This window comes from Corvus hawaiiensis, chromosome 12, assembly GCF_020740725.1.
Source record: "Corvus hawaiiensis isolate bCorHaw1 chromosome 12, bCorHaw1.pri.cur, whole genome shotgun sequence".
Lineage (NCBI taxonomy): Eukaryota > Metazoa > Chordata > Aves > Passeriformes > Corvidae > Corvus > Corvus hawaiiensis.
Window position 1 is genome coordinate 6,605,756 of NC_063224.1, and position 23,907 is coordinate 6,629,662.

A 23,907-nucleotide genomic window follows, 5' to 3' on the forward strand; every position below is an offset into this window, starting at 1 on the left:
CAGTGTCAGCAATCTCCTGGGGACCAATGGTGCTCAGGACAGGACGGGCTTTAATCAGCTCTCATTTTCTTAATGCACTGGCAGATGGGAGTGGAGGGGACAGTGCTGTCTCCATCTCTGGCCAGGGATGGGACAGAGCCACAAGAGGTTTGCATAGGCTGAGAAATACGGTGGTGAAGGCAGCGCTGGTGCAGGCAGCCATCCTCTGCCTTGGCTTGCTGGGGAGGCTGGCAGCGAGTGGAGCATCCCTGGGGAGTCCTACCACCCTGTCTCTGCACCAGCACTGGGACCCTTCTGGGACCAGGCACCGTCAGGGACCGTCTTTACAGCATTTACTGGTCCATGATAAGGGAAGAAGAGAACTGCAGGGGGGCTTCACTCAGGGACCCCTGAGGCTGGGACAGAGTCGACAAAGCCCTTGGAAAAAAGGCAACGATTTTTCAGTGCTGGCGTGCCAGCCCTGTGGCACCACGTGTGGAAAAGCAGGGTGAAGGATCCCACCCCAGAGAGCTGCAGCCAGCATCGGCCAGCCCGCCTCACCCCCGGTGTCCGAGAGAGGCTTGAGGAGGGGTTCCCATGGACCATATCCAGAGCTCAGCACCCCTTCCTGGGCTGTGTTGAGCCATGCACACTCTGTGGGTGCTGGCAGGATTGTTGGTGCAGGGCTGGAGCAAGGGGAGCAGCAGGAGGAGTGGGATGCAGGCTGCAGAGAGCATCCCTGCCCACCATGAGGAGTGTGAGCACCGCAGCCTCAAGGGCTGCTTCTGCAGACCCGTGGGCACCGTGAGGAGACTCGCCTGTGGAGGAGGATGCTTCCAGAAAAAGTGCCCAGGACCAGGGTTGGCCTGGATGGGTCCACAGGTGAGAGCAGTGGCAGGGGCTGGGGGCAAGCAGGGCATAGTCTGTGTCGAGCTCGAAGGTCGAGGATTAAAACCAGCAGAATGCCTTTGGATTGGAGTTGTTTTCATGAGACATTCCCGGATGTTTGCACACAGGCTCTGTGTTTATTTTGCTATTGTTTCCTTGGGGGTTAATTCAGCAGCACATTTTGTCTGATGGGCTGAAGGTGAAGATAACTGAATAGAGGTGCCTGAGCCCTGGAGTGCCCTGGCCATGCCTTGGCCCCACCTCGTATCATTTCCTTCTCCATCTCATCCTTATGGTTTCACCTGACACCTCTCTTGGATCTGCAAATAGATGTGAAAGCCCAGGAAGGTTTACATGAAGTTCCCAGCAAGCTGGCAGTTATTCCATGTCAGTCTGCTTAAACCCTGCCTGCGCTGCCAGCTTTTCCTTAATGTCTCCTTGTTTTTCCAGTTGTGAGTGATTGCTGAAGGGATCTCCTGGCAGAGAAGACTTGGGTTCACCCTTCACATCCCGTTGACCTCTAAGGCACATGCATGAAAATCTGGGTGTGGGTCTGCTCCTCTCCATAAAGAGAAATTAAGTCTGCTCACGCGGCGCCGGGCGCAGGCGGCAGAGCTGAAGCGTGTGGCTGTTTAATATTCATTGGGCGTAGATGTAAAACTTTTCTGTTCTAAAATAGTCTTGCACAGCACTGTGCTGCTCCTTTTTCCCTAAACCTTAGCAGGAGGCTGGAATTCAATGTTTCTTTTGCTTGTCTCCCCAACTTCCCCTGGCTCAGCCAGGAAGCAGAAGACCCTTACTGGGTGTAAAGCCTGCTTTGAGGACAGATCCTGGCGCTGTGTTTGCAGTTTGTAATTCTATAGTCTGCTGCAAGAGAATCTTTGAAGCATCAGCACAGGAACAAGAAATTTTGCTTTTGTTTTGAAACAGGATGAGTTTCTGTGGTAGTTGTGCATCTATTTTTGTGTTAACAGGAAAACGCAGTTTTTCCTGTAAAATTTTGGCAGGTAGATTCATGGATCTCTTTGGTGACTCACTCTTAACTGACTGCAGTTTTCTTCACAATCTCAATTGCACCTTAGAATTAAAAAAAAAAAGATAATTTGGTCCCAGTTGGGTCCATAATGATGAAATCACCATGAAATATGCTCCAGTATGTTAAACTAGAAAGACCTCAGCCTTTTCCTTGGTGAGTGGGAAGCTGTGATAATATGGGGCGGGCTGGAATGCTCCAGCTCAGTGCAGATAGCAGTGGGGAAGAGATCACCCAGCAGTGCGTGGAGGCAGTGGGAGCATCCCCACAGTGCCAGGGAAATGGGGATTGGATGCAAATGGGCACCTGGGCACGGCTGGGCGCAGGCTGTGGTGAAGGATCTCTGCTGATGCCCCGCCGCTGTGGGGCTCTGAGCGGGGCGGTGTGAGCACTGGGATATCCATTACACACGGCGGGTGTCAGTGATCCACGGCAGGATAACGTTTCCATCCCCCTGGTGTCAAAGCTGCAGAGCAGCATTGGTCCAGCATCCCACACACACCAGCCCTGAGACGTGGGGGGACAGGTGGAGCAGCTGGACCGTGCCTGCTGAGCATTCCTAGGGCACGTAGAGGTGACACGGAGTGAGCCAAGGGCCTGAGGGGCCAGCGTGCTGTACCCGTGCCAGGATGGACTCTCAGTGGGATTTTGCAGACAGCTGGATATCAAGCAGCCAAAGCCAGTTAGCAGGAAAGCTGCTTAATTCCATCGGTGAATATCCCACCTCATTTGCATATCCATCCCTTTGTTGGGTGCAGCTCTCGCAATGCAGCCAGGATGCAGCTGAGCCCATCACTCATCACGGTGTTTTCCTTCGCATGGGTGCATTTGCTTTATGACCACAGGGATATTTCCCTCTTCCCTGCAGAGGCTCTCACTGATTTACCTCTGCCCATGGCTAAATCAGCTGGATGCTATTAGTGAGCCCTGTATTCCTCCAGCCCCTGCCCCAGCATAGCACAGACACGTACCACAGCCCCAAAACTCTATTGCCTAAATTATTCAGAATTACTGCTTTTGCTTAGTTTCCTCTCCAAAGTCGAGCACACTTTGGAGGGCACTAAAAATAAATGGGTTTGCTGAGAACTGAATCTATTTCTTAAAGAGATGGCTCCCCTCCTTTCTGCCTGTGCAGAGGGAAGCCTGTCTTTGCACATCCTGTCACCAGTGTCATCCAGCCAGGGTAACAGGCTCAGTGGCACTGTGGGGGTTGGCTTCAAGGAGAAAATGAGCACCAGAAGTAGTAAAATTCTGAAAAGATCCCAATTGCCCACCTGCAGCTTCTATCTTCAGACACTTCTTTAGTTAAAAAGAACTGCAGAAAGCACCCAAGGTCCCAAGCAGAGGGTCCCAAGGATGCCCTGTAAGTATTAGCTGGGGGAGTGCTGGTGGGCTCCTTCCAGGCTAGGAGGTCCAGGATCTCCTCCTGGGATGCAGCCATCTTTCCGGTACAGCCAGAATTTTTATTTGCTGGACGAAAAGACCTGGATGGAATTCACTTGGTGTCAAGCTGCCCCCTCTCTGGGTCCGCTCCAACCAGCACGGGCATCCCCCAGTCAGCAGGGAGGGTTTAGCCTCAGCCAGGACACCTCGTGCTTATTCTTAGCCTTGTTTCTAAGAAGTGCTTTATAAGCAGGAGCCTGTGTTGATTAATGCCATGAAACATTAATGACTTGGGAGGTGAGCTGCAGTCCTCCCACAGAGCAGCTCCCCAGTCCCCAGCAGCCAGAGAGGCACAAGATGAGCCCGGCGCTGTTTTGCTTAGGGGAGGCAGAGGCATTAAAGCCAAACCAGAGTTGTACCTGAAGCCAGCTGAAAAATATGACAAAGATAAAAGGTAGGTAAAAGGGAGAAGGAGGCTGAGGTTTGCTTAGATGGTGTGCACTGAAGTCTGAAATAAGAAATTTGGAAGGGTGGAAGAGACCCACTCAATGGCTGCTACATCTCACATGGGACTGCCCTGGCTGCCTGCACAGCAGAGGTTTTGTCTACCTGAATGCAGCAGGTTGAAAAAGGTGTTGTTTTTGCCATTTGCTTGATATAGAGGAGATTTGCACGGGGGACACAGGCAGAGCTGAGCCAGGCATGCAGCAGCTCCCAGCCAGAGCAGCCAGAACCTCGGCTGTGGACTGGCTCTGGGCTGCCCTGGGCTGCCCAAACCCAGCCTAACTGTTTCGAGGGGCTTGGCCGAGGTGCTGAGCTGCAGAGACACCACCAGCAGCTGAAGCAGCATCCCAGTGTGTTGGATTTTGGCAGGCGTCCTTGAAACACCCCTGCCCAGCTCCTGCTCTCCACCCAGTTCCACACAACTCTATCTCAAGGATCAGAGCCTCAGGGTTGAATTAATGCAGCTAGGGAACTTTAAAATGAGTATTAAATTTCTCAGGAGCATGCTAAGACTTAATTAAAACTCCTGTCATGTGAAATGGCAATGTAGGAATGTAGGAATGCAGGGGGCTCGTTCCTGCTTTGCAAAAGTATTTCATGTAGGCTTGGCAAACCATGCCTCAGCAAAGCTGAGAAGTCCCCTCACCTCCTCAAGGAGGAGCAAAATTAGAATAATGAGCTGGTTTATAATTAATTGTGCTCTGGGGACACGTTCTCACGCTGTCTGGTACTTCTGGTGGGAATTTTCTACAGGGAGCATCCCAACATACAATAGGTTTCCGGTATCAGGTGTGCTCCCGCCTGCATTCCTAGACCAGGTTATCAGGTTGCTCGAAGGGAGAGTAGGAGGAGTTACATTTTTTCTGGAATTTGGGGAATTTTTTAGCTGTCTTACAGATGTAGGTTAAATATTTGCTCAGGGCAGAACAAACACCCAATACAAAGGGCCCCACTCGGTGATGTGTTTCGATCACTGGAGCTTCCCTTCATCCAAGTAAAAGGCGAATTAACCTGCCTGACTTCACAGCACTACAGCAGCGATGCTTTTCAGCTACGGCACAGGCTAAAAGCAGAGCTAAACCCGTGCCAGGGTCACTGTCTCCTGGCAGTGTGCCCCGTGGCGGGCTGGTGCTGTCCACGCGGGGCAGATGTTTTAGCACTGATGGTCATCGACGTATCGAGCCTTCCCGCTACCTGCTGGGCGCTGGCAGGAGGTGCTGCTGGCGGCGAGCCCCGCTCCTCGCTGCTGTTCCTCTGCCTGCCTGCAAAGCGGCATTTCTAAAAATACCTCCAGCGATGTCGTCAGCCGATGCTCGCTCAGGTCACGGAGACATGACAGACAAGAAAAGGAGGATGGGAGCATCGCTGGGGGACCAGGCTGGGATTATCCCAGCCAGCGGAGGTGAATCCCTGCAGAGAGGGGGGTACGAGCAGGGTACCTGCTGCCCGCACAGGCTGCCATGTGTCCCCACTGCCCGCAGCCCCCCCAGACTGTCCCGCAGCAAGTAGGCATCCCCTGGGATCCACAGTGCTCCCTTGAGCCAAACAGCATTGCAGTGCAGGGAAAGGGAGCTGGCACCTGGCCAGCTGCGTGCATCCAGGGTAACCCCCCTTCTGGAACCCTGGAGAGCCTGTTCCTGGTGTGCTGGGGCTGCCAGAGAGCCACGCTGTCCTTGCCAAAAACAGGCCAGCAGCTGGGAGGGGTGGGTTTTGTAATGCTCACAGGTGACTATTTGAATAGGGCTGTTGGCACAGAATCCTTCCTGCTTCTCAGATTTTGATCCATGCTTATTCATTGAGTTATTCTTCTAAACTGGAGAATTCACGCATGTGCCTGCTTAATGTGGACTTACTTGATGTAATTGATACAACTTATGTGCTTTGCATAATTGCAATACCATTAAAAACCTGAAGCATTCAAAAGCCAGGAAATTACTTACCAGTTAAAGTAATTTACATAAACATTTGTTTTACTCTTTACAGCTCATAAATGAAGTCAGCGATGATATGGCTTTACAGTTGCTATCAGAAAGGGAAAGTAACTTTATGTATGTCAATATTATCCCCAAGCCAGCCTCAGGAGCTGCACAGATAATGGGGTACTGATGCAAATTAGACACTGCTTAGGGCCTCTGTGGGTAAATGTATGTACATATGGATGTCTGTCTATAGGCACACACGCCTATATCTATCCATGCCAGGATCCATGCTGGGAATGCCAATAAACCTCTGATGAAGGGAAGGGGAGGCTGGGAGGGTTTCACTGGCTGCAGGGGAATGGCAGATGCAGTGCAGGGCTGGAGAGTGTTGCCAGGCCAGGATGGCATTGGCTTCTCAGGGGCAAGTTTCTGTGCCATGGGGACATGGAGGTGACCCTTCACAGACCCCTTGCTGTGGGGTGGCTAGAGCAGCTTGTTCTCCCACATCAGTGACTCCCCATTACCCCTCACCCATGTGGCTGGCTCATGACAGAGGATGGAGCAGTGTTTCCTGGGGAGTCTCTGAGAATGTCCAAGAGGGACATGCCAGGATGAAAGGACAAGGCTGAATCCTGCTCCTAACCTGGCCAGGAGTGAGCAAAAGGCTGGGACTGAGTGCAGCAAAATCAGAGGTGGTCTGAGGTCTGAGGGGAGCACATTGCAGGGCTGGCATCAAACCCTTCTTTCCAAAGGGACAGCCACTCCTGCATCCCCAAACCCACGTGGGACACAGGTCAGCCTGCCATCAGGCAGGCGGATGTGAGCCATCAGCACAGGGCACCCGCTGCCACCACCGAGGATGCCAAGTTCAGCTTTGTTATGGGAAATATCCGGTACTGCCAGTTCATTACCATGAACAAGTCATGAGTGACTTGTGTCACCCAAACCAGCCATTACCGTGAGGGTTGTGTGTGCAATACAGGGAGGCAGATACAAATCACACCCTAAAAAGATGTATATATTATATCTAAAGCAGGATTTTCTGTTGCCTTTCTGACAGCAGGGCCTTTGTAGTGGTCTTGGCACATCAGGCTGTTTTCTACACACCTCTGGGTTAGAAACAGGTTGTTTTCCATGTGAAATCTGTGTCCCTGGGCCCGGTGAGCCCGGGGTGCCAATTGGCATTGCTGCCAGCAGATGCACCAGTGTTTGGGAGCAGCGGCGATGTGGCAGAGTGTGAGGAGGGCATAGTTTGGGTAGACAGGTCCTCGGTGTGTGGGTCATCAGCACCACTGTCCCCGTGGTCCCCCAGGGTCACCGGGATGAGTGATGCCAGGAGGGATGCACAGGTGGGATGGTTACACTGGAACTCCCTGAAGAGCACCGGGGTTGGGGTGGGAATGACAGAGACACACCGGGAGTACCTGGGACACACCGGGAGCCCCCAGGGCTATGCCAAGTGAGGGTCAGGGGAGCGCGGTGGGGGCGGCCCGCCCTGGGAAGGGCACGGGCAACACCGGGGCACCCCTGTGCTCCCAGGGCTCTGGCCAGAGGGACCAGGGGTGTCCCGGGGACGCCCCGGGAGCTTTCCACAGTCGGCCCGGTGCCGCCCCTCCGGAGCCCCGCGTCCCTGGAGCCGCCGCCGCTGCCCGGTGCGGGAAGGGGGGCCCCGCCTCCGCCGCCCGTCGGGGGTTTCACGGGTTTCCGTGGCAACGAGCGCGGGGTGGAGCTCGGCGCTTCCGTTACCGAAGTGCCCGGGAGGGCGGGGACGGGCCGGGGCCGGTGCCGGGTGCCCCGCTGCTGCCGCCGCCCCGCGCCCGGTAAGTGGCCCCGCGGGGCGGCACCGGCGGCGCGGGGGAGCCGGGCAGGACCGGGCAGTACCGGGGCTCCCTTTGTCTACGGGCTGGGAGCGCTGTCACGGAGCGCCCGGGGCGCGGCGAGAGCGCGGCTCCCCGTTAGCCTGCGGCGGGCGGTGCCAGCGGCACCGGGACCAGCACCGGGGGTGCGCGGAGCGGGGCTGCGCCTCCTGCTCGCTGGGACCGGCACCGGCACCGCCCCGCTGAGGGTCCCGCCCGCCCGGAGCCGCTGGCTGGGAGAACGAGGGACCCTAGGGCGGGCAGGAGGGCGGCTCCGCGCCCCTTCCCCGCCGAAGCGGCCCCGGTGAGGTGCGGCGAGTGCGGTGCGGTGTGTGCGGAGCGGAGCGGGCGGTGCCGAGCGGAGCGGAGCGCTGTGTGCGGAGCGGTGCAGTGCAGGGCTTTGTGTGCGGTGAGATGCGGTGGGTGCGGTGCCGCCCGGGTGCAGGGCTGCCCGTGGTCCCGGAGTTCCTAACTCCCTAAGTCAGCCCCAGCCCGAGGTTAGGAGGGGCCTGGAGAGGCTTCAGGAATGAGTAAATTAATTACAGACACGGTTTATGTCACATCCGCCGGGAGCACGGAGGGAGCCCGAGGCTGTCGCCTTTTCGGGAGCATTAAACGGGATTGATGCAACTTCCTGCGGGTTTCGGGAGTCGGAGCCGGTGTTACCGTCGTGGTTTGCCCCAGAACGTCCCGCCGGGATTTACAGCTGGACAATGAGACCGGCTGAGATGTCTGTTGCGCTTCTCTGCAGAGGTGCTGCTGTACTCGGGACCCCCGTGCCATGATCACATCCCGCACCGCCTGGGATCTGGGATCCGGGCCCTCCGCCGGAGCCGCCTGGAAGACGAAGGACCTTGCCCCGGCCGGTGAGTACAGCACGATGGCTTGTCCTTGCCCCTTGGGGCTCAGCCTGCCGCGCTCACGCCCTGCTCACTGGGGAAGGAGAGGCTGGGAACAGGCCAGCCTGCATTTTTCACATTTCTTTCCGGATGAAGGTCAAGATTTGAGAAACGGGGACGCAGAAGCAGGCACAAAGCTCTGGGCAGCCAGCTGGTGAGAAGAGAAGGCTGCCTCCATCTGCCTCCTGGCCCTTCCGAGGGGGAAACTTAGGGAGATAGGTCAAAATTTAACATGTGAGAAAGAAAACAGAACGATCTGCATAGCAGGGCAAATGCAGGGCCTTTGCCTCTTCCCAGCCTTTGGAAGGGCTCCCTGGTGCAGGGACCCCATGGGTGAGTTTAGTCGGAGTTTTCCTCTATGGAGGCTGAGCTGCTCTGCAGGCAGGCGGGGAGCTGCTTGCCCCAACCTGCAGCCGCTTCTTGGGAAACAGCCCTTCCCACCTCCCTCACCAATGGTGCCGGATGGGTTTTGACAAAGGGGGAGGCTGAACCCCCCTATTTGGACGTTTTTTTCTCTTGGTTTCAGCATTTGCCATCCCTCTGAGCTGGCAGCCGCTTCTCTGGGCATGGCTTCTTCTCTGGCGCTCTAGCCAGTCCAGCCAAATGCTGGTTGGCATTAAAGCCTCCAAAACCAAGTTTTTTCAGCACTTCCTCTCCCCAACGGCTGCCACGGCCTGTGCTGGGATGGGGAACTCATCTGTTATCCAGGCATTTGCCAGAGCTTTGGAAATGCTCAATTTTCACGGTGCGCGCAAAATGTTACAGATAATTAGAGGCTGGGAAGAAGTCCAGAGTGGTGGACTAACTTCATCAGGACACATCTCCCTCCAAACATTGCTTCCACCTCTGGTTCAACTTCCTCTGGATGGTTTTAGGGGAAAAAGGCTGCATTATTGAGGTTTGATTTGTGAGTGATTGACTTTTTCCCTGCCAGCTGGAGAAGAGATTTGGCCACCTGTGATGGTGGCAGTGCTTGTGGCAGACAGGTGGGGGGGGCACAGGGTCCCCGAGCAGTGGGATGTAGCCCTCGCCAGCTGCTTTTCCTGTAACAGAGGAGGACACAGCCATGAGAGAAGGCTCTTTGAGTTGCTGTTTTCCTTCTGTGCGGCTCAGCAGGACAGGGAAGTGCTGCCCTGGCTGCTTTCAGGTTTGGCTGCCTGACAAATGAAGGAAATATTTGGGGGCAGCGGAGGGAGATGACGCCGTCAGGGTCCGTCCGTCTGGTTTCGGTGATGCAAGCTGGCTTTGGCAGCTCTTCTGAGATAGGATCGCAGGAAGTGGAGCAGCTTGGCAAGGGGTAGAGCTGGGATATCCCTGGTGGGGGGACAGATCTGGTCCTGCAGAGGCCAGACGGATGCTACACCCTGAATTCTCATTACTAGTCATTGTCAACCGCCCCCTGGAGGACTGATTTTTCTAATTAACATAATTAACATTTTTAATACAAGTCATGCACTGTCTCTGCCACACCGGTACAGTGGCGGCAGCAGGGAGGAGGAGGTGGGTTTGCTGAGCTAGCCAAAGGCTGTGTCCGTCCTGGGCTCCCAGGTGGATCCAGGGATGCTCTTTGCTCCATCTCAGGCCGTGGGCAGGACAGGCTCGGCACTGCAAGCGGAGCAGGCACTTCTCCCCGGGTTCCTCTGCTGCCGGCACTGCTTCACCATAAAATCCTCAGCGTGAGCTGGCTGGACACTGCAAACCCCCGTGGGCTCTGCCGGGCTCTCCAGGTGAGGAGCGTCGAGCCAGCCATGGCTTGTGTAGGGAGGGCAGTTTTGGGGTGGTGGGGAGGATGCCCCACACCTATCTGGGCCATCCAGGTGGGAGCCAACTGGTTCCCTCCATCACCACAACCAGTTTCTGCCTGGACCCCAGCAGTGCCTGCCTTGAGCAGAGCTGCCACCTGGGAGGGGAGGGAAAAGCATCTCTGGGGAGTCAAAGGCATCAAAAAAGGGGAACAGCGTTCATAACAGGATAGCATTTTCTGGGTCACTTATGGGTCATGTTGGCAGGAGAACTCAAGGCAGAAGTGTGATAAGAAAATGCAGTGCCGTGAGGTGGTGTTTGCCTGTGGGATGGAGGAGAAGGAGGTGGAAGGGTGCCATGGCCAGGGACAGTGTCGGGACACCATGTACTGCTGTGGCTGCCACTAGTTCATTCCAGGCTTCAGGCAAATCATTCAAATTCCCCTTCTTTGAAAAGAAGGAAAACACCTTCTTATCACACACCAGCCTCGATGAATTCCCTTCGGCAAAACCCTCCTGGAGTCTCAGATGTAGAGGCACCGCAGACACGCGGCTTCTCCAGGAGGATGCTGCCGCCTCCTTCCAAATTACTCTCAAATTACTGGCGTGTACCAAGTATTTGCCCCTCTGCTGGGGTGAGGTTTCCTCAGCATCACTGGCCCGTGGGGTGATGCCACAGGCTCTGAGATAAGCTTTAAGAAAGAAAAGGCATTCTTGAGCAGAATGAGCTTGGCCAATCATCACGTTTTATAGCAGCCTTATGAAAGCTCCTTTGAGATTTCTTTTGATTTTTTGGAGCTGGGTTCCATCCCAGAGGGCATGAGCCATGCCTGCAAGTCAGAGTCTCTTTCTTTTTAAGGCCATAGAGAGAAAAATAGGAAATATTCAGTATAACTGCATGGCCAAACTGAGGGAAATTGTTTATGGGGAGAACTGAAAACATAAGTTCATTGTGGCAGCTTCCCAACACAGAACACCCTTGGTGGGGGCGTTTCCCCAGGCTCCACTGTTCAGTCTTCTGCACTTCCCGCCCTGCTCACTCCTGGCCAGCCCGGTGAAGTGCCAGCTGCTGGCACCGTGTCCAGCACAGTGTGGGCAGTCACTGTCTCAGCTCTCTGACCTGTTTCTCCTCACAGACACAGGCCCTGCGGGACAGGACGTGCAAGCGGCGGGAGGAGACCCAGCACCGTGCCCCGACACCGGCCACGGAGGAGCCGCCTGCATCCCCCCGTGAGCCAGCGGCTGCCACAGCGGTGCAGGCAGCCTCCACCATGAACCTGGAGAAAGCAGGTAAGGGGAGAGCAGGGATGCAGTGTTGAGCGCTCAGGAGGAGGGATGGGATGCAACGAGGGCTTCGTACCTGCCAGTGGGTATCGAGGAAACCTCTCCTCTTTTGGGGTGCAGATAGATGTGTGGCTGTGCTCACTGCGGGGAGCAGGTCACAGAAGAAATCCAACACCAGCCAGCTGCTGGCTGGTGACAGGGACCGATGAATTATTGAGCTGGATGAACAGAGCAGGTGAGCTCCGGTGAACCCACTGCTGTTTCCTCCTTCTTAAGGAAAATGTAACGTGTGTGGAAACGCTTGCAGCATGCGTGGCTGTGCCAGGGTGGAGAAATCCCATGGTTTCCTGTCTTTCTCCGTCAGGATTGAATTGTGTGAGCTTGTCAGGGCACATCTCGGGAGCTGCTCCTGGCGTGGTCCCCAGCTGCATCCCAGAGCAGCTCCCAGTGCAGAGTGGTGGCTGGGAAGGGGCAGGGATGCAGGAGAGGGGGGGTCTGCATGGCAATGGTAACAGGGCAGAGCCGAGGAGCAGGTATCTTTCCAGATGGCTTTCAGAGCATTTTGGAAAGCAGGAGGGTCACTGTGCCCTGCCTGCCACACTCAGACCATGCACCACCACCAGCACATCTGCCCAGGGGGAGATGTAACACAGGGCTGGTCGGCATCTCCTCTCCCATGGATGCTGCTGCAGGAGGAAGGTGCTGGAGTGTGGAGGAAGGCATGATCTGTGGGGGATTTTCCTGCCTGGCAGTTTGACCTGCAGCTGAGTGTTGTGGCTCTGAACCTGGCTCTGCCTTGGATCCCAGTCCAGGATTAGTGTGAATGTGTGCAGACATGTAGTGTGTCCACAGGAGCCTGGTGCTTCCTGTAATTTTGTCTTATCCCTGCACACGCCCCAAGGGGCGAAAGCTGGAATTCCTGTCAACTTTGGACATTTCAGGGTGGATTTTTTGTGTGTTGATTTTAAAGAGAAGACCACAGTCCCCTGCCTGAGCAGCCAGCACCTGACAGTGCTCTTTTTGGGGTATCCAGCCCATGTCAGGAAGACAAAACCTGATGATCACTTCCGCAACCACTGCTGGCTAAGTCCCATGGTGTGCAGTCTGCAGCAGAGCTGTGGTTTGGTCCCAGCATTTCATCTTTTTGCACGTTCTGCTGCCTCCTTAACTCCATTTAAAGGTATAAAATCTGATTCACAGACAAAGAAGTCTCTCTTTTGCATTCAGGACGTTTCTCATGAAGCAGGTGGCATCTTCCTGCAGGCAGCACGGTGATTCTCAGCACCAGCTCCTGCCTGTGAAACCTCAGGTTTCTGGTGGCAGCAGATGAAATCCACAGCAGGCAGGGAAGGGCGCCGGGCAGCCGGGATCCTGACCGTCAGTTCTCCCGCTGCAGTGCCTCATCCCCACATTGGGAATGAGTCACACCAGCTCATTGCTTCTTGGGAACTACCAGGTCATTTGGTAGGCTCTGATGTACGGCCAGGTTGGCTTCTGTCAGCACTGGTGGCTCTATTAACATGCAGAAAGTGATGTTTAAAATAATACTAGGAAGGTTAGAAAGCTGAACACACAAGGATTAGGCAATATGGCCATTCATGGGCTGTATAATTTTAATTTTGCTTCCATTATGTTTGTGTGTAGTGACGCAGACTTTAATGACATGATCACACACTGCTTTTCCACCGGCTCATTCAGAAGAAAGGATGCCGGTGTGAATCAGCGCCGTGCTCAGGGCGGTTGTTATCTGAGCGAGGCAGCAGCATCTCGGCGTGTGGTGGGGCTGGGTCACAGTGCAGCGGTGTGGGCAGGTGCTGGGTGTTGTGGCCTGGGATGCTCTGCTGGCATCGGCAGATCCCTTTGGCTCCCACCCAGCTGGACCCCCACCGTTAGCTGGGCCTGCTCTGGTCAGCACCTTGGCACTTGGGATGCACCTCTGACACGTCACTGCGCTCTCTGGGACTTGTGCAAGTCCAGTTTCCTGCGTTCCCATCTCCAGCTCAGCCCCTGGGGCTACCCATGGCTGGCATTCTGCTCCCCAGTCAGGTGTCCTGACCAGCTCCATCTTTGCTCGTGCTGCAGGAGGGAGGCTCTGCGGTGGGAAACGCACCAGCCTGCCCACGGCCCGGCCCTTCCCCATGATCCAGGAGGTGATGGCCTCCATGGCACATCTGCAGAAGGAGAAGCTGCGGCTGCAGGAGGAGCTGCTGGAGCTGCAGGAGAAGCTCACTGCCCAGGAGAACAACGAGCTCTCCCTCTCTCTCCAGCTGCAAGGCCAGGTATGATGGGGACAGGGTGACACAAGGGGGTCTGTCAGGCTCTTCAGCCTCAGGCTGTGGCTTGGCTGGAGCACTGTGGCATGCAGTTAGTGATGGCTGCACTTGGAAGGAGTGTAGGATCTCCATCGCAGAGCATCTTCTTCGCTGGCTGTTCCCGAGCACCAGCTTTGGCTGTGCCTCCCTTGGGATGCTTGTGGTCCCGAGTGACACCACAATAGTGCTGACAAGGGTGTGTGGCTCTGTGGACATGACATGGCCAGGAGGGCTTTGGGCATCAGGATGCAGCCCTGCACCAGTCATCCATCCACCCAGCACAGGACAGCTGCTGCAGGATCAGCTCGTTAGACCGACCTACCAGTTTAATTCTAGTGACTTTCAGCAGGTGGAAAGTGAATGTCAAGGCACAGAATTGTCTGATGAAGGGACAGGATTTGGCCACTGTGACACTCCTCCCCAAAACCATCTCCTGCACTGATGCAGGCACATCCTCAGCACGAGTACTTGGGTCGTCCCAGGGACATGGAAATTTTGGCTGCTTGTAAAGGGATTTGCATGTGGCTGTTGTGGAAGCTGTTACAGTCAGGTTCTGCTTGTTCCACGGGTGTCAAAAAGGAGGAGGTAGTTGTCCTCATTTGGTTGGCATGCTCTGCATGACACAAGTGTGAGTGCAGCAGGATCTGGCCCCACGCTGGCCAGTTCGGCAGCAAGCGCAGCCGACACCGGCTGGAGTGAAGAGCTGGCCCAAACTTCCAAAGCTTTGGGATGGCCGGGCCATGGCTCGAGCCAGATCCGGCTGCCAAGGAGTTCCTGTCACGTCCAGAGAACAGGATGCAGCTGGAGATGCCCAAGCAGGTAGGCGATGGAGGAACATTGACGTTTTTGGGCGCCATGGCAGAGGGAATGGTGGGCAGGCTCCGGCGTGTGCACCGATTGATTGGGCTGGCGGCTTTCCTGGAACAAGCCATGACTCTTTTCTTCTTAGTACCTCCCCTCCCTTAAAAATACTTATAAAAATAGCTTAATAATCTCGCTCAGTGGATATGGAAATGGGGTTTTCCCACTCAAGCACTCGGTGCTCGCTCGGCCCCCAGCCAGAGCGGGGGAGACTGCTGTGGAAGGAGGGAGATCCCAATCCCGGCTGGGAGCAGCCACCTTCCCCCACCTGCAGCTGCGGAGCTCCAGCCGTGCTCCAGCTCCCGGCCGTGCCAAGCACAGGGCACACAGAGGGGCTGCCCGCCCTGCTGCCATCTCTGCAAGGGTGTGGCTGAATAATTTACCAGATTAATTACAGCCTCATGTCAGCACATCTGCATTGGTTATTAATCAGCAGTTCCTAAATTATGGTCCACAGAGGGCCGTGCTTGCTGGTTATTGAGATGGGGCAATATCCAGGCGTGTCCCAGAGAGGGGTTTGGCGGCTTTCTGGAGCGGGGAAACTGGGAGCTGGGCTGGGATCTGGGGGTGGTCAAGCATGGTGGTCAAGCAAGGGACAGAGCAGGTGGGCAAACCCCACTAAAACACAGCCCACGAGACTGCTGGCTGCACCAAGCACTCACTGCTGCTGTTTATTCCAATAACTGCAGATTTTGGGAGAGCCTTACTGGTCTCTACACAAAAGAAGGTTGAGGATTTCTGAAATCCACCTGGTTTTGTGGGGAGGGCAGCCTGGTCCCTTGGGCTGGGCAGATGCCCAGGTGGAGGTTGATGGAGAGCATCCTCCTGTGGGACTCAGATGTGTGGTCTTCTTGAAGAGCTCTTGCTCCCTCTTTGTACCAAGATAACTTTCCTAGAAAGAAAAATAAAGAAGGTAGAGCAAAGCTGTGTTGTGAGGACAGAACAAGGCACTTCTGGCTCTTCAAACACAGTTATGGATAGGTTTGTTTTTTCCCTTCTCCAAAGATGATGCTATTTTTTTTTTAATAATGGTTTCTGCTAGTGCTCAACATGGACAAATTATAACCCATGGTTGAACAAGGTCAAAGCAAAGCTTTCATTAACTCTCATTTTAATCAACTCGTGTGAATCAGGCGCTCAGAGCCAGGTGGAAAATTAAAGCATAACAAAAGTGTGAGCCAGACTGGACGTTGGTGGCTGGGGCGGCACCGCGGGGTCTCCTCCGAGAGCTGCTGAGGTGCCTCCTGGTTAACCCAGTCTCTGTTGACAGGTGGAAACTCTGAAGGAAAAGCTCCTGGAGCAGGCACAGGAGATCAGCCGGCTACGCTCGGAGCTGGTGAGCTGCCACTGGGATGGGACTGAGCCACCCTGCCCCTGAGGGACGCTGGAGCTCTGGGTCCCTGAGGAGGAAGAGGGAACACGGGGTGGGCGGAGATGGATTAAACCTCCCCGGGGTCACAGTTTGGACCGCACAAGCCAAGCAACACTGAGGGACAAAAGTGTGGGATTTTCTGTCCAATGCAATGTCGCACTGGTGACCTCGGGGCTGTCACCCTTCGGTGGGAAGTGAAAGCCCCTCTGTGGGTTGGGGCTCCGTGGGGGCAGCAGGAGGCTCCTCAGTGCAGCAGGCTGAATGATTCCCAGTGGAGCAGGCAGATTGATGGGCACCTGGAGCTTTGAATGAAATTACAGAGAATAGCACACGGAGGGCTCCTCCATACCGCGGGCTGGGGGATCCATGAGGGCAGCAAGCCGGGGCTCCCCGAGTGCATGGAGATTCCATGTCCTCTCCCATTCGCTCCCGGCGCAGGGTGGCACGGATGCGGAGAAGCACCGGGACCTGCTGGCGGCCGAGAACGAGCGCCTGCGGCAGGAGATGAAGGCGTGCGAGGGGGAGCTGCGGGAGCTGCGGCGGCAGCAGCAGGCACCGTGCCGCGACTGCCCCCACCTGCAGGTGAGTCGCCGGTGGTGGTGGTGGTGCTGGCAGGGTGATGGGCACCTGTGGGTGACATGGCCGTGTCTGTCCTGTCCTTTGCCAGGAGAACGCCAGGCTGCGGGAGCAGCTGTCCCAGCTGCAGCGGGAGGCAGAGGAGACGCGGGCCAAGTTGGTGGAGCTGGACCTGGAGGTGCAGCAGAAGATGAACCGCTTGGCCGAAGTGGAGCTGCGGCTCAAGGACTCCCTGGCTGAGAGAGCTGAGGAGGAGGAGCGGCTCAGCCGGCGGCTGCGGGACAGCCAGGAGACCATCGCCAGCCTCAAGTCCCAGCCTCAGCAGATAAAGGTGGGCACCACAGGACTCTCCATTTTTCCTGGTTGGGCTGGGTGCCTTACAGTGCCCTGCAAGTGCAACCTGTCTCTCTGCCCTGAGCACATCAGCACAGCACCATGATTTCCTAAATTATCCTCCCTTGGGCCAGCATCAGCTCCATCCCAGGCCCCTCAGGTGCTGTTTCCCCAGTACACCGGATCTGTGGGTGCTTTCCCCTGCAGTACATCATCAAGACGGTGGAGGTGGAGTCAACCAAGGCAAAACAAGCCCTGTGCGAGACCCAGTCCCGAAACCAGTACCTGCAGGAGCAGGTGGGGATGCAGAAGCAGGTGCTGAAGGAGATGGAACAGCAGCTGCAGAGCTCCCAGAAGACAGAGGCTCAGCTCCGAGCTCAGGTCTGAGTGCGACAGGTGTAAATCAGAATTCACCCTACATTCTCTGCCTGCCTGGTGCTTGCCAGTTGCCACAGTGTGGCAGCAGGTGGGCACTGACTCAGAGTCACCCCCCACTTGCTCCTCTCCCAGATCATGATGTACGAGGCTGAGCTGGAGCGAGCCCATGGGCAGATGCTGGAGGAGATGCAGGCGATGGAGGAGGAGAAGAACCGCGCCATTGAAGAGGCATTTTCCCGTGCCCAGGTGGAGATGAAGGCTGTGCACGAGAACCTGGCAGGTGAGGAGGGTTCAGGGGACTCTCAGGGTTGCCTGACTGATGTTGGGGTGTCATCATCTGCCCCCCACCCTGCCTCGTGACTGCAGGCGTCCGGACCAACCTGCTGACGCTGCAGCCGGCACTGCGCACCCTCACCCACGACTACAACAGCCTGAAGCGTCAGGTCCGCGACTTCCCCCTGCTTCTCCAGGAGACCCTGCGCAGCGCCAGGGCTGAGGTGAGCCCCGCCAGGACCACCACCCAGCACCCCTCCATGCAGGGTGGAGGTGCTGCGGAGGGTCACTGAGCCACTGGTCTCCACTGCCCCCAGATCAGCCAGGCCATCGAGGAGGTGCACAGCACCAACCGGGAGCTGCTGCGCAAGTACCGGCGGGAGCTGCAGCTCCGCAAGAAGTGTCACAATGAGCTGGTGCGGCTGAAAGGTGTGCGGGGTGCGGTGTCCCTGAGGTGGGACAGGAGGGACAGGGGAGCATCCCTATAACGTGGTTGGGTTGGCTGCGGGATGCTTCAGCCCACCTCGTGTTTGATGGCTGAGTCTCTGCTTCTCCCCTCCAAGGAAACATCCGTGTTTTTGGGCGAGTCCGCCCCATCACAAAAGAGGACGGTGAGGGCCCCGAGGCAGCCAATGCTGTGACCTTCGATGCTGACGATGATGCTGTCCTGCACCTCCTGCACAAAGGGAAGCAGGTGTCCTTTGAGCTGGATAAGGTCTTCCCCCCACAAGCATCCCAGGAGGAGGTGGGTGCTGCCATTCACACTGCTGGTATGAGGGGGGGAGGCAGCCACCTTCTCCTCACTCTCTCCTGTCCTCCCCCAGGTGTTTCAGGAGGTTCAAGCCCTGGTCACCTCCTGCATTGATGGCTACAATGTCTGCATCTTTGCCTATGGGCAGACAGGGGCAGGAAAAACCTACACGATGGAAGTGAGTTTGCTTGGCTTTTCTTCTCAGCTTCCCACCCTGCAGTGCCCAGTCTTGGCACTCAGGCTGGTGACCAGCTCAGACCCAGTGTGCTGAGCCGGTGTGATGGTCACTGCTGTTCCACAACAGCACCCTGGGCTTTGCTTCTGCTCAGAAAAAATACAGAATAAAATGCAAGAGGGTGTTTTTTATCCCATTTCTCACCCCAATCCATCAGGGGACGGCTGCAAACCCAGGGATCAACCAGCGGGCCCTGCAGCTCCTCTTCTCCGAGGTGCGGGGCAAAGCAGCTGACTGGGACTATGCCATCACTGTCAGCGCTGCCGAGATCTACAACGAGGCGCTCAGGTACGGGGAGGGGGAAGAAACTTTTCTGGACATCACCCTGTGCTGCTCTCCCCCACATCCCTCCACCCCTGCCTAGGCCTCACAACTTGTCCCAGGGCCCTGAGCACTGCATTTGGCCCTGCAAGGATTTATTTTTAATTTATTTTGGTGCACACTGCCCTTCTCATGAGCTGCATCATTTACACAGGCTCCCAGCTGCACCATCACTCCCACTCCCTGGCCCTGATGCAGTGGTGGGGGCGTCCCCCTCTCCCCCCTTCCCCTGCCCACGGACACTATATTTAGGAAGTTGTAACTGGGAGCTGAAAGCATGAGAAATATTTTCCTCCCTAGTCCAGCCACAGGAGGGGAGGGGCCTGGGAGCACATCCATGAGAATAACTGGGAACAGGGATGGGAGCGTGGTCTGAGTTGGGTGAGAGGAGGCACATGAGAGCCAAGAGAGTTAAGGTCTATAAATAAGATGTGCAGCTCCCCGGGAAGAGATGGCTGCTCTGGCAGTGTTGGCACATAGCCCTGACACGCGGAATGGATGCCAGCACCCCCCTGGGATGGGAATGATAACGGGTGCCCCTTTGCCCAGGGACTTGCTGGGGAAGGAGCCACAGGAGAAGCTGGAGATCAAGCTGTGCCCTGATGGCAGCGGGCAGCTCTACGTGCCCGGGCTCACTGAGTTCAGAGTGCAGAGCGTGGAGGACATCAACAAGGTCTGGGGAGATGGGGGGTGGCAGGCACAGGAGGGTGGCAGGCACAGGAGGGTGGCAGCAGGGGTGCAGTGAACTGAGGAGGGGTCTTTGGTGTGTGACTCCTGGATTTGGGAGCATTTCTGAAGCCCTGGCAAGCAACAGGGACCAAAATAGATCCCTGGGTGTGGTGTGACAGTCACTGTCCCATGGAGTGAGCCACAGGGGGTTAAAAATAAAAGCGTGGGGCCCAGACAGTTCCTGAGGGATTAGTGGGATGCGGCTGTCACCGCAGTGCCCTGCCTGTCACCCCTGCCTCTGGTGCATCACCCAGGCTGAGACCTGACAGCGGTCATCACCCTGATGGGCCAGGCAGCCCATGCTCAGGTTCATCCCTGGATCACAGGGGATTTGTGGTGGGACTGGGGCAGGTTGGCCTCACCCCCCCCAACTCCCTGGACTCCCCCAGGTCTTCGAGTTTGGCCATGTCAAACGAGTGACAGAGTGCACCAACCTGAATGAGCACAGCTCTCGCTCCCACGCCCTCCTCATCGTCACCGTCCATGGCCTCGACCGCAGCACGGGGCTCCGCACCACAGGTGGGTGTCACACGGCAAACCCCTCACCGGGGCACCTGGGCTGCGGCATCCCAGGGGTGTGTGAGGCTGGGCGCTGATGCCAGCGGTGGGGTTTTGGCTGTGTGTCCTCAGGGAAGCTGAACCTGGTGGACCTGGCGGGGTCGGAGCGGGTCGGGCGGTCGGGCGCGGAGGGCAGCCGGCTCCGCGAGGCACAGCACATCAACAAGTCCCTGTCGGCGCTGGGCGATGTCATTTACGCCCTGCGCTCCCGGCAGGGCCACGTGCCCTTCCGCAACTCCAAGCTGACCTACCTGCTGCAGGACTCACTCAGCGGCGACAGCAAGACCCTCATGATGGTGCAGGTAGGGGCTGGGCACCCAGTGCCTGTCAGTATCCCCACAGCCAGGCAATGTGGTTTCTGGGTCCCTTCTTGCCCCAGTGCTGGGGCAGGTGGGAGGGATGCTGGAGGCAGGAGCTGGGCTGGAGTTGAGGGACGGGGCTTGCCCATGGGGCATCATCCAGTCTGCAATTGTGGTGCCACAGGCAGCTCTCTCTCTGTCTCTGCACCCCAGACGAGGCCAAGGGATGGGGAATTGACTCGGAGGTCCATGATCCTGCCCTCCCTGCCTGCACATGGATGCTGTCCCTATGGGCACAATCTCTTCGTATATTGTCATCTCCCCATCCCCTCTTTTTCTGGGAGGATTTTAAGCTCTGGCAGCTTCTCCACCCCTGCCTTGTGATCCCCCACTCCCAGCTGCTGGCACCCACACCGAGCCCCCGTGGGGGCTGCCTGAGCCCCTGCACCTGCCACAGCTATTCCAGGCTGCTCCTCACACTGGGGCAGTTGGTGACAGGGAATCCAGCTGGCTCAGACACTGGCCCAGGCGTGGATGGATGGGGCTAGCCTGGGAGGGGCAGGTTAATAATAGCATCTCACCGGCCAGCAGCAGCAGGTTGCCTGGGGGGAGCCCTTGGGGTGCACAGGCAGCTGCCAGGGTGACTTTGTGCCTGCTCCTCCCTGACCACAGGTCTCCCCTGCTGAGAAGAACACCAGTGAGACGCTGTGCTCCCTGAAGTTTGCCGAGAGGGTTCGCTCTGTGGAGCTGGGTCCTGTCTCCCGCAAGGCTGAGCTGGGCTCATGGCCCAGCCAGGAGCACCTGGAGGTACCCAAGTGGCTGCTAGTGCCCTTCCTCTCCACCCTCACCCCAGGGATCGCCCCTGTTTTGCCCCCACACGTGGTCCCCAGAGCTGTTGGATGTTCCCCTAGAGCCACCTCCATTGGGCACCATCACCTGGTGGGATGCAGGTTGTTTCCAAACTGCAGTGTCCAGCCAATGCTGCCACCTTGGCTGTTCCAAGCCATTTTGCAGCAGTCCCATGGTAGCCCCTGAGAAATTTGGACACCACTACTCAGGCATGCACTATCTGCCTGTGCATCCATCCCCATTTCTTCCCTCTGGGCCCTGGCATGGGCTGATCCTGGGGCTGTGTCCCCTCTCCTCCCAGGGTGACTCGCCGGGTTCTGCAGCACCACCTGGCCGGGGCCACGCATCCCCCAGCCCGGGGCAGCTCTCCAGTCGCTCTGCCTCCATCCGCAGGAAGCTCCACACCTCAGGTGGGTGGTGGGACACCTTGAGAGCCCAGACAGGGTCCTTCCCTCCCAGGAGGCTCCAGCCACCAGCCCGTGGCAAAGCCTGCAGGGGAGAGTGAGCAGATTTGTAGTCAGCTCATTAACTAATGGCTAATTAGCCATGGCTAGCACTTCCCCAAGAGTGCCCTGGTTCGAAGGCACTGCTGATGGCTCAGGGGGCAAGGGGAGGGCAATGTCACCAGGCTGAACCTCTCTCCCCTTCGATTTCAGCCTGACTTAGGGGCAGCCGTGGCTGCCAGGTGAGTGCCTGTGGCTGGCGCTGGTGGAGGGCTCTGCTTCGCCCTGCTTCCCAGGCAGGGCAGGGCTGCTGGGCTGTGCAAGGATGCTGCTGGGGATGCTTGTGGTACCAGCTCCTGCTACACTGCCACCAGACGGGGCTGGGGCACTGGTGGCTGTGCCCCTGCCTGCTGTAACCCATGCATGTCTCCCCCCAGGGAAGCTGAGGCCAGTGCCCCTGTGACGAGTGCCAGCCACTGCATCAAACCCACTGCAGGACCCAGCCCCTCACAGTGACACTGAGACGGCTGCTGGAAGACAGGAAGGCTTTGGTGCTGTTCCCTTGGCCACCAGGACCCGTGACCAGAGGGTGATGGCACCTCTCACCATGAGCAGCATGGGGTCAGGGTCTCGCAGCAGCCAGCCCTGCCTCTCAGGGTGGGGGACAGTGGTGCTGGGCAGAGATCTGCCCCCTCAGATGCTCAGCTCTGTGAGTTTATTTTTGCTGGACAGATGTTTTTAGCCACAGCAGGGAGCTGCTGGTTGCTCCCTCCATCTCTCCAGCTTTGCTTTTACAATGAGATCTGGCTGGAAGGGGTGTGCAGAGCCAGACCAGCCCCTGGCCCTGCCTCTGCTACTGCCACAGGGCCAGCCTGGCCACAGCTCCTGCAAGACTCTGTCTGGGCAGCTGCCCGATGTCGTTCAGATTAGTGCTTCCTCCACGTTAAGCCACAAAAACTCCCAGCAGCTCTTTTCCCTGTCAGTTTCTCAAGCCCTGTTGTTGCATGAAGGCCCCCGGTGCTGTGCATGAGCCGAGCTGCCATTCCTCGTGGTGCCAGTGCTGCCAGGGCCCCATGCTGTCTGCCTGTGGTACACAGCACCAGGGGGGATGGAGCAGTCTTGAATGAAGCTACTGTAAAGTTATTTACCAGTTGTCTTGTCAAGAGAGATCACAGTGTGGTCGAGATGAAAGTGTTTCAAATATTTATACCTGTTTACATGGTCTTGGAATGGAAAACTAGTGGAAAACAAAAAGACCCCAAACCTCCAGCCCAAAAGCCTCTTGGCTTATGTATGGGGATGGTGGTTGGCAGGGGCATGGGAGGAGATGGGACTGCCCTTGGACCTGTCAACACCCACCTGTGGGTACATTTCCTCCTGCTCGAAATCCCTGCTGGAGGCACTGATGGCTCTTTCCACCACAGCCCTCTCCTCTCGCACTTCCATGGCGGATTCTATTTAAAAACAAAAAAGGGAAAAATAAATTTAGCCTTTTGTAAGATTAGATGTTTCTATGTATTTTAATAATTAAAAAATATCCTGTTTTGTAACAAAACTTATTTTAAATAAACTGTTAAAGCCAGTCCTCCTGCGCTGCTGTTCTTGAACCCTGCTTGAGGTGGGGTGGGTGCTTCTTCCGTCCTCCCAGCATCTCCCATAGGGCTGGAAAAGCCCATAATATCCTTCCCCTTGCAGCTGTCCCCGGGGCCAGCCTGGCAGCACGGTCTCCACCCCATTTTGCAGCTATCAGGCTTCTGCAATTGGCGGGAGAGCAGTGGTTAAACCCAAAGTGAGTCCCAATGCTCCCATGTCCTGCTCCACCTTGTCCTGCTCCACCTCCCATTCCAACAATAGGCTGGTGCCTGGCAGAGCCTTTTCACACCTCATGGGGGGCCAGGCATGGGATTATCACCAGATGAGGCAGGAAGCAGCTGCAGAGCAGGAGGACACACACCCTGTGAGTCTCCTGGTGCTCGAAGCAGGCAGCACTCACTGTCAGTCCTGCCTGTGGCTCAGTGCCAGGGCCTCTTGCTGCACAAGCCACCTTCGGAGCCACCTCCTCCAGAGCCGCGGAGCTGGGAAGGCACTCCCCCTTGTTCCCAAAACTTGACTGTTTGGTTGAAGCATCAG

The 23,907-nt window shown here is 56.7% G+C and overlaps 1 protein-coding gene across 8 annotated transcripts; it reads left to right on the forward strand.

Annotated features, from left to right (window-relative positions):
• Positions 1–91: 91 nt before the first annotated feature.
• On the forward strand, positions 92–23,359 carry KIFC3 (kinesin family member C3). Of its 8 annotated transcripts, XM_048316663.1 has the most exons (22): positions 92–861; positions 8,314–8,428; positions 10,043–10,188; positions 11,340–11,493; positions 13,570–13,766; positions 15,931–15,996; positions 16,471–16,614; positions 16,700–16,939; positions 17,149–17,322; positions 17,452–17,599; positions 17,686–17,816; positions 17,910–18,021; positions 18,156–18,337; positions 18,417–18,521; positions 18,736–18,866; positions 19,449–19,572; positions 20,018–20,147; positions 20,259–20,488; positions 21,158–21,292; positions 21,636–21,744; positions 21,991–22,019; positions 22,215–23,359. In XM_048316663.1, the coding sequence occupies exons 1-21, from the start codon at positions 625–627 to the stop codon at positions 21,993–21,995; spliced, it is 3,015 nt and encodes a 1,004-aa protein (XP_048172620.1). In that variant the 5' UTR covers positions 92–624; the 3' UTR covers positions 21,996–22,019; positions 22,215–23,359. The 8 variants fall into 8 exon arrangements, with proteins under 8 accessions (XP_048172620.1, XP_048172619.1, XP_048172621.1 ...); XM_048316662.1 differs by lacking the exon at positions 21,991–22,019; XM_048316664.1 differs by lacking the exons at positions 92–861; positions 21,991–22,019 and adding an exon at positions 3,579–3,737.
• Positions 23,360–23,907: the final 548 nt, after the last annotated feature.

Bases quoted from the DNA above. Each gene is read 5' to 3' on its own strand.
- KIFC3 (XM_048316662.1), top strand. From the start codon at position 625: ATGCACACTCTGTGGGTGCTGGCAGGATTGTTGGTGCAGGGCTGGAGC. The intron at 18,522-18,735 runs GTGAGTTTGCTT...CCAATCCATCAG, and splicing joins GAAAAACCTACACGATGGAA to GGGACGGCTGCAAACCCAGG. The intron at 21,293-21,635 runs GTACCCAAGTGG...CTCTCCTCCCAG, and splicing joins CCAGCCAGGAGCACCTGGAG to GGTGACTCGCCGGGTTCTGC.